The sequence below is a fragment of the Scyliorhinus torazame genome, chromosome 16 (assembly GCF_047496885.1).
Source record: "Scyliorhinus torazame isolate Kashiwa2021f chromosome 16, sScyTor2.1, whole genome shotgun sequence".
NCBI lineage: Eukaryota > Metazoa > Chordata > Chondrichthyes > Carcharhiniformes > Scyliorhinidae > Scyliorhinus > Scyliorhinus torazame.
The window spans coordinates 72,184,225-72,200,306 of NC_092722.1; the positions used below are offsets into that span (position 1 = coordinate 72,184,225).

General features: G+C 54.2%; 1 protein-coding gene across 1 annotated transcript in view; it reads left to right on the top strand.

The window, feature by feature from the left end:
- The window catches only part of LOC140392375 (C-type lectin domain family 4 member E-like), an 89,997-nt gene extending 78,916 nt beyond the window's left edge, over positions 1-11,081 (top strand). The window contains exon 8 of the mRNA XM_072477670.1: positions 10,787-11,081. Coding sequence (XP_072333771.1) covers positions 10,787-10,982 — 196 coding nt within the window. The 3' untranslated portion in view covers positions 10,983-11,081. The remainder of the gene's footprint in view (positions 1-10,786) is intronic.
- Positions 11,082-16,082: the final 5,001 nt, after the last annotated feature.

Sequence of the window (16,082 nt, forward strand, 5' to 3'; positions counted from 1 at the left end):
GGATTGGTACAGGGCTATGGGGAGAGAGCTGGAAAGCGGGATTAGTTTGGGATTCAAACAGGGCACTTGGGAGTGATGTGGGCAGTGGGATTAGTTTGGGATTGGTACAGTGCTATGGAGAGAGCTTGACAGTGGGATTAGTTTGGGATTGGTACAGGGGTAAGGGGAGAGAGCGGGAAAGTGGGGTTAGTTTGGGATTGATACAGGGCTATGGGGAGAGAGCGGGACAGTAGGATTAGTTTGGGATTGGTACTGGGCTATGGGAAAAGAGCCGGGCTGTGGGATTAGTTTTGGATTGGTACTGGGCTATGGAAGGTGAGCTGGGCAGTTGGATTAGTTTGGGATTGATACTGGGCTATGGGAAGTGAGCTGGGCAGGGGCATTAGTTCGTTATTGATACAGGTCAATGGGGAGTGAGCTGGGCAGTAGGAATCGTTTGGGTTTGGTACTGGGCTCTGGGGAGAGAGTGGGGCAGTGGGATTAGATTGTGATTCGTACTGGGCTATGGGGAGGGAATGGGGCAATGTGATTAGTGTGGGATTCATTCATAGCTATGGGAAGTGTGCTGGGCAGTGGGATTAGTTTGTGATTGGCACTGCGCTATGGGGAGAGAATGGAGCAGCGGGCTTAGTTTAGGATTGGTACTGGGCTATGGGGAGAGAGTGGGGAGTGGGATTAGATTGGGATTGATGTAGGGCTATGGGAAGTGTGCTGGGCAGTGGGATTAGTTTGGGATTGCTACAGGGCAATGGGGAGAGAGATGGGCAGTGGGATTAGTTTTGGATTGGGACAAGGCTGTGGGGAGTGAGCTGGGCAGTGGGATTAGTTTGGAATTGATACACGGCTATGGGAAGTGAGCTGGGCAGTGGGATTAGTTTGGGATTGGTGCTGGGCTATGGGGAGAGAGCTGGGCAATGGGATTAGTTTGGGATTGATACAGCGCTACGGGAAGTGAGCTGTGCAGAGGGAATAGTTTGGGATTGATACAGGGCTATGGGGAGAGAGCTGGGCAGTGGGAATAGTTTGGGATTGATACAGGGCTATGGGGAATGAGCTGGGCAGAGGGATTATATTGTGATTGAAACGGAGCGATAGGGAGAGTGTGGGACAGTGGGATTAATTAGGGTTTGATACTGGGCTATGGAGGAAGCGGGACAGTGGAATTAGTTTGTGATTGGTACTGGGCCATGGGGAGAGTGTGGGGCAGTGGAATTAGTTTGTGATTGGTACTCGGCTATGGGGAGTGAGCTGGGCAGTGGGATTAGTTTGGGATTGGTACTGGGCTATGGGGAGAGAGTGGGTCAGTGGGATTAGTTAGTGACTGGTACTGGGCTATGGGGAGAGATTGGGGCAGTGGGATTAGTTTGGGATTGATGTAGGTCTATGGGAAGTGTGCTGGGCAGTGGGATTAGTTTGAGATTGGTACAGGGCTTGGGGAGTGAGGTGGGCAGTGGTATTAGTTTGGGATTGGGACAGGGCTCTATGGAGTAAGCTGGGCAATGGGATTAGTTTGTGATTGATACTGGGCTATGGGGAGTGAGCTGGGCAGTGGGAATCTGTTGGTTTTGGTACTGGGCTACGGGGAGAGAGTGGGTCAGTGGGATTAGTTGGTGATTGGTACTGGGCTATGGGGAGGGAATAGGGCAGTGGGATTAGTTTGGGATTCACACATAGCTATGGGAAGTGTGCTGGGCAGTGGGATTAGTTTGGGATTGGCACTAGGCTATGGGGAGAGAATGGAGCAGTGGGGTTAGTTTGGGATTGGAACTGGGCTATGGCAGAGAGTGTGGAGTGGGATTAGTTTGGGATTGGTACAGGGCTATGGGGAGTGAGCTGGGCAGTGGGATTAGTTTGTGATTGGTACTGAGCTATGGGGAGACAGTGGGGCAGTGGGATTAGTTTGGGATTGGTACTGGGCTATGGGGAGGGAATGGGGCAGTGGGATTAGTTTGAGATTCATACATAGCTATGGGAAGTGAGCTGGGCAGTGGAATTATTGTGGGATTGACACAGGGCTATGGGGAGTCAGGCGGGCAGTGGGATTAGTTTGGAATTGGGACAGGGCTTTTGGGAGTGAGCTGGGCAATGGGATTAGTGTGGGATTGATACAGCGCTACGGGGAGTGAGCTGGGCAGAGGGATTAGTTTGTGATTGATACGGAGCGATAGGTAGAGTGTGGGACATTGGCATTAATTGAGGATGATACAGGGCTATGGAGGAAGCGGGACAGTGGAATTAGTTTGTTATTGGTCCTGGGCCTTGGGGGAGAGAGTGGGTCAGTGGGATTAGTTTGTCATAGGTACTTTGCTATGGGGAGGGAATTGGGCAGTGGCATTAGTTTGGGATTCATACATAGCTATGGGAAGTGAGCTGGGCAGTGGAATTATTTTGGGATTGATGTAGGGCTATGGGAGTGAGCTGGGCAGTGGGATTAGTTTGGGATTGTTGCTGGGCTATGGGAAATGAGCTGGTCAGTTTGATTGGTTTGGGATTGATACAGGGGTAAGGGGAGAGAGCGGGACAGTGGGGTTAGTTTGGGATTGATACAGGGCTATGGGGAGAGAGCGGCACAGTAGGATTAGTTTGGGATTGGTACTGGGCTATGGGAAATGAGCCGGGCAGTGGGATTAGTTTTGGATTGGTACTGGGCTATGGAAGGTGAGCTGGGCAGTTGGATTAGTTTGGGATTGATACTGGGCTATGGGAAGTGAGTTGGGCAGGGGCATTAGTTTGTTATTGATACTGGTCTATCGGGAGTGAGCTGGACAGTAGGAATCGTTTGGGTTTGGTACTGGGCTCTGGGGAGAGAGTGGGGCAGTGGGATTAGATTGTGATTGGTACTGGGCTATGGGGAGGGAATGGGGCAATGTGATTAGTTTGGGATTCATTCATAGCTATGGGAAGTGTGCTGGGCAGTGGGATTAGTTTGGGATTGGCACTGCGCTATGGGGAGAGAATGGAGCAGCGGGCTTAGTTTAGTATTGGTACTGGGCTATGGGGAGGGAGTGGGGAGTGGGATTAGTTTGGGATTGATGTAGGGCTATGGGAAGTGTGCTGGGCAGTGGGATTAGTTTGAGATTGCTACTGGGCTATGGGGAGTGAGGTGGGCAGTGGGATTAGTTTGGGATTGGGACAAGGCTGTGGGGAGTGAGCTGGGCAGTGGGATGAGTTTGGAATTGATACAGGGCTATGGGAAGTGAGCTGGCCAGTGGGATTAGTTTGGGATTGGTGCTGGGCTATGGGAAATGAGCTGGTCAGTTTGATTAGTTTGGGATTGATACAGGGCTATGGGGAGAGAGCTGGGCAGTGGGATTAGTTTGGGATTGATACAGGGCTATGGGAAGTGAGCTGTGCAGAGGGAATAGTTTGGGATTGGTGCTGGGCTATGGGAAATGAGCTGGAAAGCGGGATTAGTTTGGGATTCAAACAGGGCACTTGGGAGTGATGTGGGCAGTGGGATTAGTTTGGGATTGGTACAGTGCTATGGAGAGAGAGCTTGACAGTGGGATTAGTTTGGGATTGGTACAGGGGTAAGGGGAGAGAGTGAGACAGTGGGGTTAGTTTGGGATTGATACAGGGCTATGGGGAGAGAGCGGGACAGTAGGATTAGTTTGGGATTGGTACTGGGCTATGGGAAATGAGCCGGGCAGTGGGATTAGTTTTGGATTGGTACTGGGCTCTGGAAGGTGAGCTGGGCAGTTGGATTAGTTTGGGATTGATACTGGGCTATGGGAAGTGAGCTGGGCAGGGGCATTAGTTTGTTATTGATACAGGTCTATGGGGAGTGAGCTGGGCAGTAGCAATCGATTGGGTTTGGTACTGGGCTCTGGGGAGAGAGTGGGGCAGTGGGATTAGATTGTGATTGGTACTGGGCTATGGGGAGGGAATGGGGCAATGTGATTAGTTTGGGATTCATTCATAGCTATGGGAAGTGAGCTGGGCAGTGGGATTAGTTTGGGATTGGCACTGCGCTATCGGGAGAGAATGGAGCAGCGGGCTTAGTTTAGGATTGGTACTGGGCTATGGGGAGAGAGTGGGGAGTGGGATTAGTTTGGGATTGATGTAGGGCTATGTGAAGTGTGCTGGGCAGTGGGATTAGTTTGAGATTGCTACAGGGCTATGGGGAGTGAGGTGGGCAGTGGGATTAGTTTGGGATTGGGACAAGTCTGTGGGGAGTGAGCTGGGCAGTGGGATTAGTTTGGAATTGATACAGGGCTATGGGGAATGAGCTGGGCAGAGGGATTAGTTTGTGATTGATACAGAGCGAGAAGGAGAGGGTGGGACATTGGTAGTAATTAGGGATTGTTACAGGGCTATGGAGGAAGCACGACAGTGGAATTAGTTTGTGATTGGAACAGGGCTATAGGGAGACTGTGGGACTGTGGGATTAGTTTGGGATTGCTACTGGGATATGGAGAGAGTGCGGGACAGTGGGATTAGTTTGGGATTGATAATGTGCTATGGGGAGAGCGGGACAGTGGGGTTAGTTTGGGTTTGATACTGGGCTATGGGGAGTGAGGAGACAGTGGGATTAGTTTGGGATTGGTACAGGGCTGTGGTTAGTGAGCTGGGCAGTGGGATTAGTTTGGGATTGGTGCTGGGGTATGGGAAATGAGCTGGACAGTGTGATTAGTTTGGGATTGGTATTGGGCTATGGGAGTGATGTGGGCAGTGGGATTGGTTTGGGACTGATACAGGGCAATGGGGAGTGAGTTGTCAGTGGGATTAGTTTAGGATTGATACTGGGCTATGGAAAGTGAGCTGGGCAGTGGGATTACTTTGGAATTGATGCAGGGCAATGGTGTGAAAATGGGACATTGTGATTAGTTTGGGATTGATGCAGGGCAATTGGGAGAAAGTGGGACATTGTGATTAGTTTGGGATTGGTGCTGGGCTATGGGAAATGAGCTGGGCAGTGTGTTTAGTGTGGGATTGTTACCGGGCTATGGGAAGTGGGCTGGGCAGTGGGATTAGTTTGGGATTTGTGCTGGGCTATGGGAAATGAGCTGGGCAGTGTGATTAATTTGGGATTGATACAGGGCTATGGTGAGTGAACTAGGTAGTGGGATTAGTTTGGGATTGATACAGGGCACTGGGGAGTGATGTGGGCAGTGGGATTAGTTTGAGGTTGATACTGGGCTATGGGGATTGAGATGGGTAGTGGGATTTGTTTCGGATTGGCACTGGGCTATGGGGAGATAGTGGGGCAGTGGGATTGGCACTGGGCTATGGGTAGCGAGTGGGGCAGTGGGATTATTGTGGGATTGATACAGGGCTATGGGGAGAGAACTGGGCAGTGTGATTAGTTTGGGATTAATACAGGGCTATGGGGAGAGAGTGGGGCAGTTGGATTAGTTTGTGATTGGTACTGGGCTATGGGGAGCAAATGGGGCAGTGGGATTAGTTTGGGCTTCGTATAGGGCTATGGGAAGTGATCTGGGCCGTGGGATTATTTTGGCTTTGACACAGGGCTATGGGGAGTGAGCTGGGCAGTGGGATTAGTTTGGGATCAATATTGGGCTATGGGGAGAGAGATGGACAGTGAGATTAGTTTAGGATTGAAACCGGGGTGTGGGGAGTGAACTGGGCAGTGAGATCAATTTGGGATTGATACAGGGCAATTGGGAGTGAGCTGGCAATGGGATTAGTTTAGGATTGATCCTGGGTTTTGGAAAGTGAGCTGGGCAGTGGGATTAGTTTGGAATTGATGCAGGGCAACGGTGTAAAAATGGGATATTGTGATTAGTTTGGGATTGATACAGGGCAGTGGTGAGAAAGTGGGACATTGTGATTCGTTTGTGATTGATACAGGGCTATGGGAAGTGAGCTGGGCAGTGGAATTATTTTGGGATTGATGTAGGGCTATGGGAAGTGAGCTGGGCAGTGCGATTAGTTTGGGATTGGTGCTGGGCTATGGGAAGTGAGCTGTGCAGAGGGAATAGTTTGGGATTGGTGCTGGGCTATGGGAAATGAGCTTGACAGCGGGATTAGTTTGGGATTCATACAGGGCACTTGGGAGTGATGAGGGCAGTGGGATTAGTTTGGGATTGGTACAGTGCTATGGAGGGAGAGCTTGACAGTGGGATTAGTTTGGGATTGGTACAGGGGTATGGGGAGAGAGCGGGACAGTGGGATTAGTTTGGGATTGATACAGGGCTATGGGGAGAGACCGGGACAGTAGGATTAGTTTGGGATTGGTACAGGGCTATGGGAAATGAGCCGGGCAGTGGGATTAGTTTTGTATTGGTACTGGGCTATGGAAGGTGAGCTGGGCAGTTAGATTAGTTTGGGATTGATACTGGGCTATGAGAAGTGAGCTGGGCAGTGGCATTAGTTTGTGATTGATAGAGGGCAATGGGGAGTGAGCTGGGCAGTGGTAATCGTTTGGGTTTGGTACTGGCCTCTGGGGAGAGAGTGGGGCAGTGGGATTAGATTGTGATTGGTACTGGGCTATGGGGAGGGAATGGGGCAATGGGATTAGTTTGGGATTCATTCATAGCTATGGGAAGTATGCTGGGCAGTGGGATTAGTTTGGGATTGGCACTGGGCTATGGGGAGAGAATGGAGCAGCGGGATTAATTTGGGATTGGTACTGGGCTATGGGGAGAGAGTGGGGAATGGGATTAGTTTGGGATTGGTACAGGGCTATGGGGAGTGAGTGGGAGTGGAATTGGTACAGGGCTATGGGGAGTGAGTGGGGAGTGGGATTAGTTTGGGATTGGTACTGGGCTATGGGGAGGGAGTGGGCAGTGGGATTAGTTTGGGATTGATGTAGGGCTATGGGAAGTGTGCTGGGCAGTGGGATTAGTTTGAGATTGGTACAGGGCTATGGGGAGTGAGGTGGGCAGTGGGATTAGTTTGGGATTGGGACAGGGCTGTGGGGAGTGAGCTGGGTAGTGGGATTATCTTGGGATTGATACAGAGCGAGAAGGAGAGGGTGGGACATTGATATTAATTAGGGATTGATACAGGGCTATGGAGGAAGCAGGACAGTGGAATTAGTTTGTGATTGGAACAGGGCTATAGGGAGACTGTGCGACTGTGGGATTAGTCTGTGATTGCTACTGGGATATGGAGAGAGAGTGGGGCAGTGGGATTAGTTTGTGATTGGTACTGGGCTATGGGAAATGAGCTGGGCAGTTTGATTAGTTTGGGATTGATACAGGGCTATGGGGAGAGAGTGGGGCAGCGGGATTAGTTGGTGATTGGTACTGGGCTATGGGGAGGGAATGGGGCAGTGGGATTAGTTTGGGATTCATACAGGGCACTGGGGAGTGATGTGGGCAGTGGGATTAGTTTGGGATTGGTACAGTGCTATGGAGAGAGAGCGGACAGTGGGATTAGTTTCGGATAGGTACAGGGCTATGGAAAGTGAGCTGGGCAGTTGGATTAGTTTGTGATTGATACTGGGCTATGCGAAGTGAGCTGGGCAGTGGGGTTAGTTTGTGATTGATACTGGGCTATGGGGAGAGAGTGGGGCAGTGGGATTAGTTGGTGATTGGTACTGGGCTATGGGGAGGGAATGGGGCAGTGGGATTAGTTTGGGATTGGCACTGGGCTATGGGGAGAGAATGGAGCAGTAGGTTTAGTTTGGGATTGGAACTGGGCTATGGGAGAGAGTGTGGAGTGAGATTAGTTTGGGATTGGGACAGGGCTGTGGGGAGTGAGCTGGGCAGTGGGATTAGTTTGGGATTGATACAGAGCGAGAGGGAGAGGATGGGATATTGGTATTCATTAGGGATTGATACAGGGCTATGGAAGAAGCAGGACAGTGGAATTAGTTTGTGATTGGAACAGGGCTATAGGGAGACTGTGGGACTGTGGGATTAGTTTGGGATTGCTACTGGGATATGGAGAGAGAGTGGGGCAGTGGGATTAGTTTGTGATTCGTACTGGGCTATGGGAAATTAGCTGGGCAGTTCGATTAGTTTGGGATTGGTACAGGGCTATGGGGAGAGAGTGGGGCAGTGGGATTAGTTGGTGATTGGTACTGGGCTATGGGAAATGAGCTGGTCAGTTTGATTAGTTTGGGATTGATACAGGTCTATGGGGAGAGAGCTGGGCAGTGGGATTAGTTTGGGATTGATGTAGGGCTATGGGAAGTGTGCTGGGCAGTGGGATTAGTTTGAGATTGCTACAGGGATATGGGGAGTGAGGTGGGCAGTGGGATTAGTTTGGGATTGGGACAAGGATGTGGGGAGTGAGCTGGGCAGTGGGATGAGTTTGGAATTGATACAGGGCTATGGGAAGTGAGCTGTGCAGAGGGAATAGTTTGGGATTGGTGCTCGGCTGTGGGAAATGAGCTGGAAAGCGGGATTAGTTTGGGATTCAAACAGGGCACTTGGGAGTAATGTGGGCAGTGGGATTAGTTTGGGATTGGTACAGTGCTATGGAGAGAGAGCTTGACAGTGGGATTAGTTTGGGGTTGGTACAGGGGTAAGGGGAGAGAGCAAGACATGGGGTTAGTTTGGGATTGGTACTGGGCTATGGGAAAGAGCCGGGCAGTGGGATTAGTTTTGGATTGGTACTGGGCTATGGAAGGTGAGCTGGGCAGTTGGATTAGTTTGGGATTGATACTGGGCTATGGGAAGTGAGCTGGGCAGGGGCATTAGTTTGTTATTGATACAGGTCTATGGGGAGTGAGCTGGGCAGTAGGAATCGATTGGGTTTGGTACTGGGCTCTGGGGAGAGAGTGGGGCAGTGGGATTAGATTGTGATTGGTACTGGGCTATGGGGAGGGAACGGGGCAATGTGATTAGTTTGGGATTCATTCATAGCTATGGGAAGTGTGCTGGGCAGTGGGATTAGTTTGGGATTGGCACTGCGCTATGGGGAGAGAATGGAGCAGCGGGCTTAGTTTAGGATTGGTACTGGGCTATGGGGAGAGAGTGGGGAGTGGGATTAGTTTGGGATTGATGTAGGGCTATGTGAAGTGTGCTGGGCAGTGGGATTAGTTTGAGATTGCTACAGGGCTATGGGGAGTGAGGTGGGCAGTGGGATTAGTTTGGGATTGGGACAAGGCTGTGGGGAGTGAGCTGGGCAGTGGGATTAGTTTGGAATTGATACAGGGCTATGGGGAATGAGCTGAGCAGAGGGATTAGTTTGTGATTGATACAGAGCAAGAAGGAGAGGGTGGGACATTGGTAGTAATTAGGGATTGATACAGGGCTATGGAGGAAGCAGGACAGTGGAATTAGTTTGTGATTGGAACAGGGCTATAGGGAGACTGTGGGACTGTGGGATTAGTTTGGGATTGCTACTGGGATATGGAGAGAGAGCGGGACAGTGGGATTAGTTTGGGATTGATAATGGGCTATGGGGAGAGCGGGACAGTGGGGTTAGTTTGGGTTTGATACTGGGCTATGGGGAGTGAGGAGACAGTGGGATTAGTTTGGGATTGATACAGGGCTGTGGTTAGTGAGCTGGGCAGTGGGATTAGTTTGGGATTGGTGCTGGGGTATGGGAAATGAGCTGGACAGTGTGATTAGTTTGGGATTGGTATTGGGCTATGGGGAGTGATGTGGGCAGTGGGATTGGTTTGGGATTGATACAGGGCAATGGGGAGTGAGTTGTCAGTGGGATTAGTTTAGGATTGATACTGGGCTATGGAAAGTGAGCTGGTGTGGTGATACACCACTGTACTTCCCTAGCATTGTACATAGTTATATAATTGTTGTGTGTAACGTGGCCCTGTAATCCTGTGTATTGTACTGTGTATTGTACTGTAGCTCTGTAGAGGTTCGGTCACCTGTATGTAACCTGACCTGGCCACGGAGAGCTCTGCCTTGGCCACTCCCCCAGGAGTTTGGTATAAGACCCAGCTTCTGAGACCTGACCCATTGTGTCTGGGGTCGTCTGTGTCGGGTAAGCTTCCTATGTAGTGTATTAAAGCCTTGGTTAAAGTCTCACATGTCTTGTGGTTCTTGACGCTGAGTGCATCAGATGGGCAGTGGGATTAGTTTGGGATTGATACAGGGTGATCGGGAGAGTGTGGGACATTTGGATTAATTAGGGATTGGTACAGGGCTATGGAGAAAGCGGGACAGTGGGATTATTTTGTGATTGGAACAGGCCTATAGGGAAACTGTGGGACAGTGGATTCAGTTTGGGATTGATACAGGCCTATGGGGAGAGAGCCGGTCAGTGGGATTAGTTTGGGATTGATACTGGGCTATGGAGAGAGAGCGGGACAGTGGGATTAGTTTGGGATTGATACTGGGCTACGGAGAGAAAATGGGACAGTGGGATTAGTTTGGGATTGATACAGGGCTATGGGGAAAGAGTGGGGCAGTGGGAATAGTTTGGGTTTGAAAAGGTCTATTGGGAGACTGTGGGACAGTGGGATTAGTTTGGGATTGATACAGGGCTCTGGGGAATGATGTGGGCAGTGGGATTAGTTTGGGATTGATACTGGGCTATGGGAAGTGAACTGGGCCGTGAGAATTGTTTGTGATTGATACAGGGCTATGGGGAAAGAGTGGGGCAGTGGGATTAGTTTGGGATTGATACTGGGCTATGGGAAGTGAACTGGGCCGTGAGAATTGTTTGTGATTGATACTGGGCTATGGGGAAAAAGTGGGGCAGTGGGATTAGTTTGGGATTGGAACAGGGCTATAGGGAGACTGTGGGACAGTGGGATTAGTTTCGGATTGATACAGGGCTATGGGAAGTGAGCTGCGCAGTGGGATTAGTTTGGGATTGGTACGAGGTTGTCGGATTTCTTTTCACACTTTGTGCAGGATTTCTGTGGGATTTTAATGGATATTATTTTTTCCATATTCCCCAGTTCTTTGAATTGGCAGAAAGGACAACCAGATAACTTTCAGAATAATGAAAACTGTGCCCTAATCGGTGAAGATTACAGGGACCAAACAGTCGGCTGGAATGATGCCAATTGTGGAACAGGTCATCTTTTTATCTGTGAGAAATCGGCTCTGCCCCACATCATCGCCGCTGCTGACTTTGAGAAATTCTGTTCCTGAAGAGAGACTGTGACACAGAACGAGAGACTCAGGATGTGTAAAGATCCCCCACCCCCTCCTCCCTTCCCCACTGTCCCCACCCCCTCCTCCCTTCCCCACTGTCCCCACCCCCTCCTCCCTTCCCCACTGTCCCCACCCCCTCCTCCCTTCCCCACTGTCCCCACCCCCTCCTCCCTTCCCCACTGTCCCCACCCCCTCCTCCCTTCCCCACTGTCCCCACCCCCTCCTCCCTTCCCCACTGTCCCCACCCCCTCCTCACTTCCCCACTGTCCCCACCCCCTCCTCCCTTCCCCACTGTCTCCACCCCCTCCTCCCTTCCCCACTGTCCCCACCCCCTCCTCCCTTCCCCACTGTCCCCACCCCCTCCCCCTCATCCCTTCCTCACTGTCCCCACCCCCTCCTCCCTTCCCCACTGTCCCCACCCGCTCCCCCTCCTCCCTTCCTCACTGTCCCCACCCCCTCGTCCCTTCTCCACTGTCCCGACCCTCTCCTCCCTTCCCCACTGTCCCCACCCCCTCCTCCCTTCCCCACTGTCCCCACCCCCTCCTCCCTTCCCCACTGACCCCACCCCCTCCTCGCTTCCCCACTGCCCCCACTCCCTCCTCCCTTCCCCACCCCCACCTCCCTTCCCCACTGTCCCCACCCCCTCCTCCCATTCCCATTGTCCCCACCCCCTCCTCCCTTCCCCACTGTCCCCATCCCCTCCCCCCTTCTCCACTGTCCCCACACCCTCCTGCCTTCCCCACTGTCCCCGCCCCCTCCTTCCTTCCCCACTGTCATCACCCCCTCCTCCCTTCCCCACTGACCCCAGCCCCTCCACCCAACCCCACTGTCCCCACCGCCTCCTCCCTTCCCCACTGTCCCCAGCCCCTCCACCCAACCCCTCTGTCCCCACACCCTCCTCCCTTCCCCACTGTCCCCACCCCTCCCCCTCCTCCCTTCCCCACTGTCCCCACCCCCTCCTGCCTTACCCCAGTGTCCCCACCCCCTCCTCCCTTCCCCACTGTCCCCACCCCCTCCTGCCTTACCCCACTGTCCCCACCCCCTCCTCTCTTCCCCACTGCACCCACTCCCTCCTCCATTCCCCACTGTCCCCACCCCCTCCTCCCTTCCCCACTGTTCCCACCCCCTCCTCCCTTCCCCACTGTCCCCACCCCCTCCACCCTTCCCCTCAGTCCCTACCCGCTACTCCCTTCCCCACTGTCCCCACCCCCTCCTCCCCTCCCCACTGTGCCCACCCCCTCCTCCCTTCCCCACCCCCTCTTCCCTTCCCCACTGTCCCCATCCCCTCCCCCCTTCTCCACTGTCCCCACCCCCTCCGCCCTTCCCCACTGTCCCCACCCCCTCCTCCCTTCCCCACTGTCCCCAACCCCTCCTTCCTTCCCCACTGTCATCACTCCCTCCTCCCTTCCCCACTGTCCCCAGCCCCTCCACCCAACCCCACTGTCCCCACCGCCTCCTCCCTTCCCCACTGTCCCCAGCCCCTCCACCCAACCCCTCTGTCCCCACACCCTCCTCCCTTCCCCACTGTCCCCACCCCTCCCCCTCCTCCCTTCCCCACTGTCCCCACCCCCTCCTGCCTTACCCCAGTGTCCCCACCCCCTCCTCCCTTCCCCACTGTCCCCACCCCCTCCTGCCTTACCCCACTGTCCCCACCCCCTCCTCTCTTCCCCACTGCACCCACTCCCTCCTCCATTCCCCACTGTCCCCACCCCCTCCTCCCTTCCCCACTGTTCCCACCCCCTCCTCCCTTCCCCACTGTCCCCACCCCCTCCACCCTTCCCCTCTGTCCCTACCCCCTACTCCCTTCCCCACTGTCCCCACCCCCTCCTCCCCTCCCCACTGTGCCCACCCCTTCCTCCCTTCCCCACCCCCTCTTCCCTTCCCCACTGTCCCCATCCCCTCCCCCCTTCTCCACTGTCCCCACCCCCTCCTCCCTTCCCCACTGTCCCCACCCCGTCCTCCCTTCCCCACTGTCCCCACCCCCTCCTCCCTTCCCCACTGTCCCCACCCCCTCCTCCCTTCCCCACTGTCCCCACCCCCTCCTCCCTTCCCCACTGTCCCCAACCCCTCCTCATATCCCCACTGTCCCCACCCCCTCCTCCCTTCCCCACAGTCTCCACCCCCTCCTCCCTTCCCCACAGTCCCCAGCCCCTCCTCCCATCCCCACTGTCCCCACCCCCTCCTCCCTTCCCCACTGTCCCCACCCCCTCCTCCCTTCCCCACTGTCCCCACCCCCTCCTCCCTTCCCCTCTGTCCCCACCCCCTCCCGCTCCTCCCTTCCCCACTGTCCCCACCCCCTCCTCCCTTCCCCACTGTCCCCACCCGCTCCCCCTCCTCCCTTCCCCACTGTCCCCACCCCCTCGTCCCTTCCCCACTGTCCCCACCCCCTCGTCCCTTCCCCACTGTCCCCACCCCCTCCTCCCTTCCCCACTGTCCCCACCCCGCTCCTCCCTTCCCCACTGTCCCCACCCCCTCCTCCCTTCCGCACTGTCCCCACCCCCTCCTCCCTTCCCCACTGTCCCCACCCCCTCCTCCCTTCCCCACTGTCCCCACCCCCTCCTCCCTTCCCCACTGTCCCCACTCCCTCATCCCTTCCCCACCCCCACCTCCCTTCCCCACTGCCCCCACCCCCTCCTCCCATTCCCATTGTCCCCACCCCCTCCTCCCTTCCCCACTGTCCCCATCCCCTCCCCCTTCTCCACTGTCCCCACACCCTCCAGCCTTCCCCACTGTCCCCGCCCCCTCCTTCCTTCCCCACTGTCATCACCCCCTCCTCCCTTCCCCACTGTCCCCAGCCCCTCCACCCAACCCCACTGTCCCCACCGCCTCCTCCCTTCCCCACTGACCCCAGCCCCTCCACCCAAACCCTCTGTCCCCACCCCCTCCTCCCTTCCCCACTGTCCCCACCCCTCCCCCTCCTCCCTTCCCCACTGTCCCCACCCCCTCCTGCCTTACCCCAGTGTCCCCACCCCCTCCTCCCTTCCCCACTGTCCCCACCCCCTCCTGCCTTACCCCACTGTCCCCACCCCCTCCTCTCTTCCCCACTGTGGTGTTGGGTGTTCTGACACACAGAAGAGCCAACACAGTTGCATATGGTACAACGCTTCTTTATTTAAACTCACTATTTACAACTTGGTCTTTGCACTCTGCACGTGGGGGGCTCCCTGCTTGTGGTGTTTCAACAGCTCTTTCATGTTTCCTTCTCCCCAGACCTACTGACCTCCAGGTGTCGTGCTCGTGCTTTTTATGTGGTTGGTGTTCTTGTCTGTGATTGGTTGTGGTGTTGTGTACTCTGATTTGCCTGTTAGTGTGTCCATCATGATGTGTGTGTTTGAATATCATGACATCCCCCCTTTTTACAAAGATATGTGCCTACGTGGTAATAAATATGATCGTGACGTGAGTGCATCTAAGAGTGTGTGTGTGTCGTGTGCAGCATGTGTCTATGACGGAACTATGTACATGGGGCGATGTCGAGTGCGTCACATGAATCCAGTTGTACCATAACATAACAGAAATGCGAACGAGAGAAGAAGAAAAAAAAAATTTGAACAGTTGTCCAGTCAGACGACATCTGGAACGATAAACAACAACAGGTTATCATGTAAAATTGTCCAACTTATTAAACATATGAACTGTATTATAAGTCCATTCTAATGGGTTTGCGACGAATTCGGGTTGACCGCCTTAAGGGTGGATCAAGAACCACCGGCTGCTGTGCAGGCATGGCCATGGGTGGCGATGGAAAGGGCGTGATGTGCGGCAGCTCCACAAAGTCATCCTCGGAAGCCTGTTGAGGATCTGGCGTGTTGTGTGGCTGTGAGCGTGGAAGTCGGCGAAGGGCGCGCCGATTGCGGCGACGCACGGAACCATCCGGCATGCGAACCAGGAACGAGCGGGGAGCCACTTGTCGGAGGACTTCGGCCGGTGCTGACCAGCCACCATACGGTTGATGGACGCGTACTTTGTCTCCGGAGGACAGGGGGGGCAGGTCCGTCGCTCGTGTGTCGTACCGACCTTTCTGGCGATCACGCTGCAGTTGCATGTTCCGAAGAACCGCCTCATGGTCTGTTGTCGGTGCCAGGACGGAAGGTACCGTCGTCCTGAGGGAGCGACCCATTAGTAGCTGCGCTGGCGAGAGGCCCGTGGATAACGGGGCCGATCGATAGGCCAGCAAGGCAAGGTTAAAGTCCGATCCGGCATCAGCCGCCTTGCACAGGAGCCGCTTTGCGATGTGGACACCCTTTTCAGCCTTCCCGTTCGATTGTGGATGCAGAGGGCTGGATGTCACATGAGTGAAACCATATGCTGCGGCAAAGGACGACCATTCACGGCTGGCAAAACAAGGTCCATTGTCTGACATGACAGTCCTTGGAATGCCATGGCGAGCAAACGTTTCCTTGCAGGCCCCAATGACTGCGGACGACGTCAGATCATGGAGAGGCATGACTTCCGGGTAGTTTGAGAAGTAGTCTATAATAACAATGTAATCTCTGCCGAGCGCGTGAAATAGGTCAACACCCACCTTCGCCCAGGGGGACGTCACCATCTCGTGTGGTAGAAGTGTTTCCGGAGGTTGCGCTGGCTGAAACCTCTGACAGGTTGTGCAGTTGAGCACCATGTTGGCTATGTCTTCATTAATACCCGGCCAATATACCGCCTCCCGGGCCCTTCGTCTGCATTTTTCGACGCCCAAGTGGCCTTCGTGTAGTTGACGAAGAATCATCTGGCGCACACTGTGTGGAATGACGATCCTATGCGATTTCATAAGGACCCCGTCAATATTGGTGAGATCATCTCGCACATTATTAAACTGGGGGCACTGCCCTTTTAGCCACCCTTCCGTCATGTGGCGCATCACTCGCTGCAGCAGAGGGTCAGTCGCCGTCTCTGCGCGTATGTGGGCCAGACTAGGATCATCAGCTGGCATATTTGCTGCTGTCAGAGTCACGTGTGCCTCAATTTGACGCACGAACCCCTCCGCATCTGGTGGTGTGCTCACTGCTCGGGAAAGAGTGTCCGCCACTATGAGTTCCTTCCCCGGAGTGTAGATCAGTTCAAAATCGTACCTCCTGAGTTTAAGTAAGATGCGCTGGA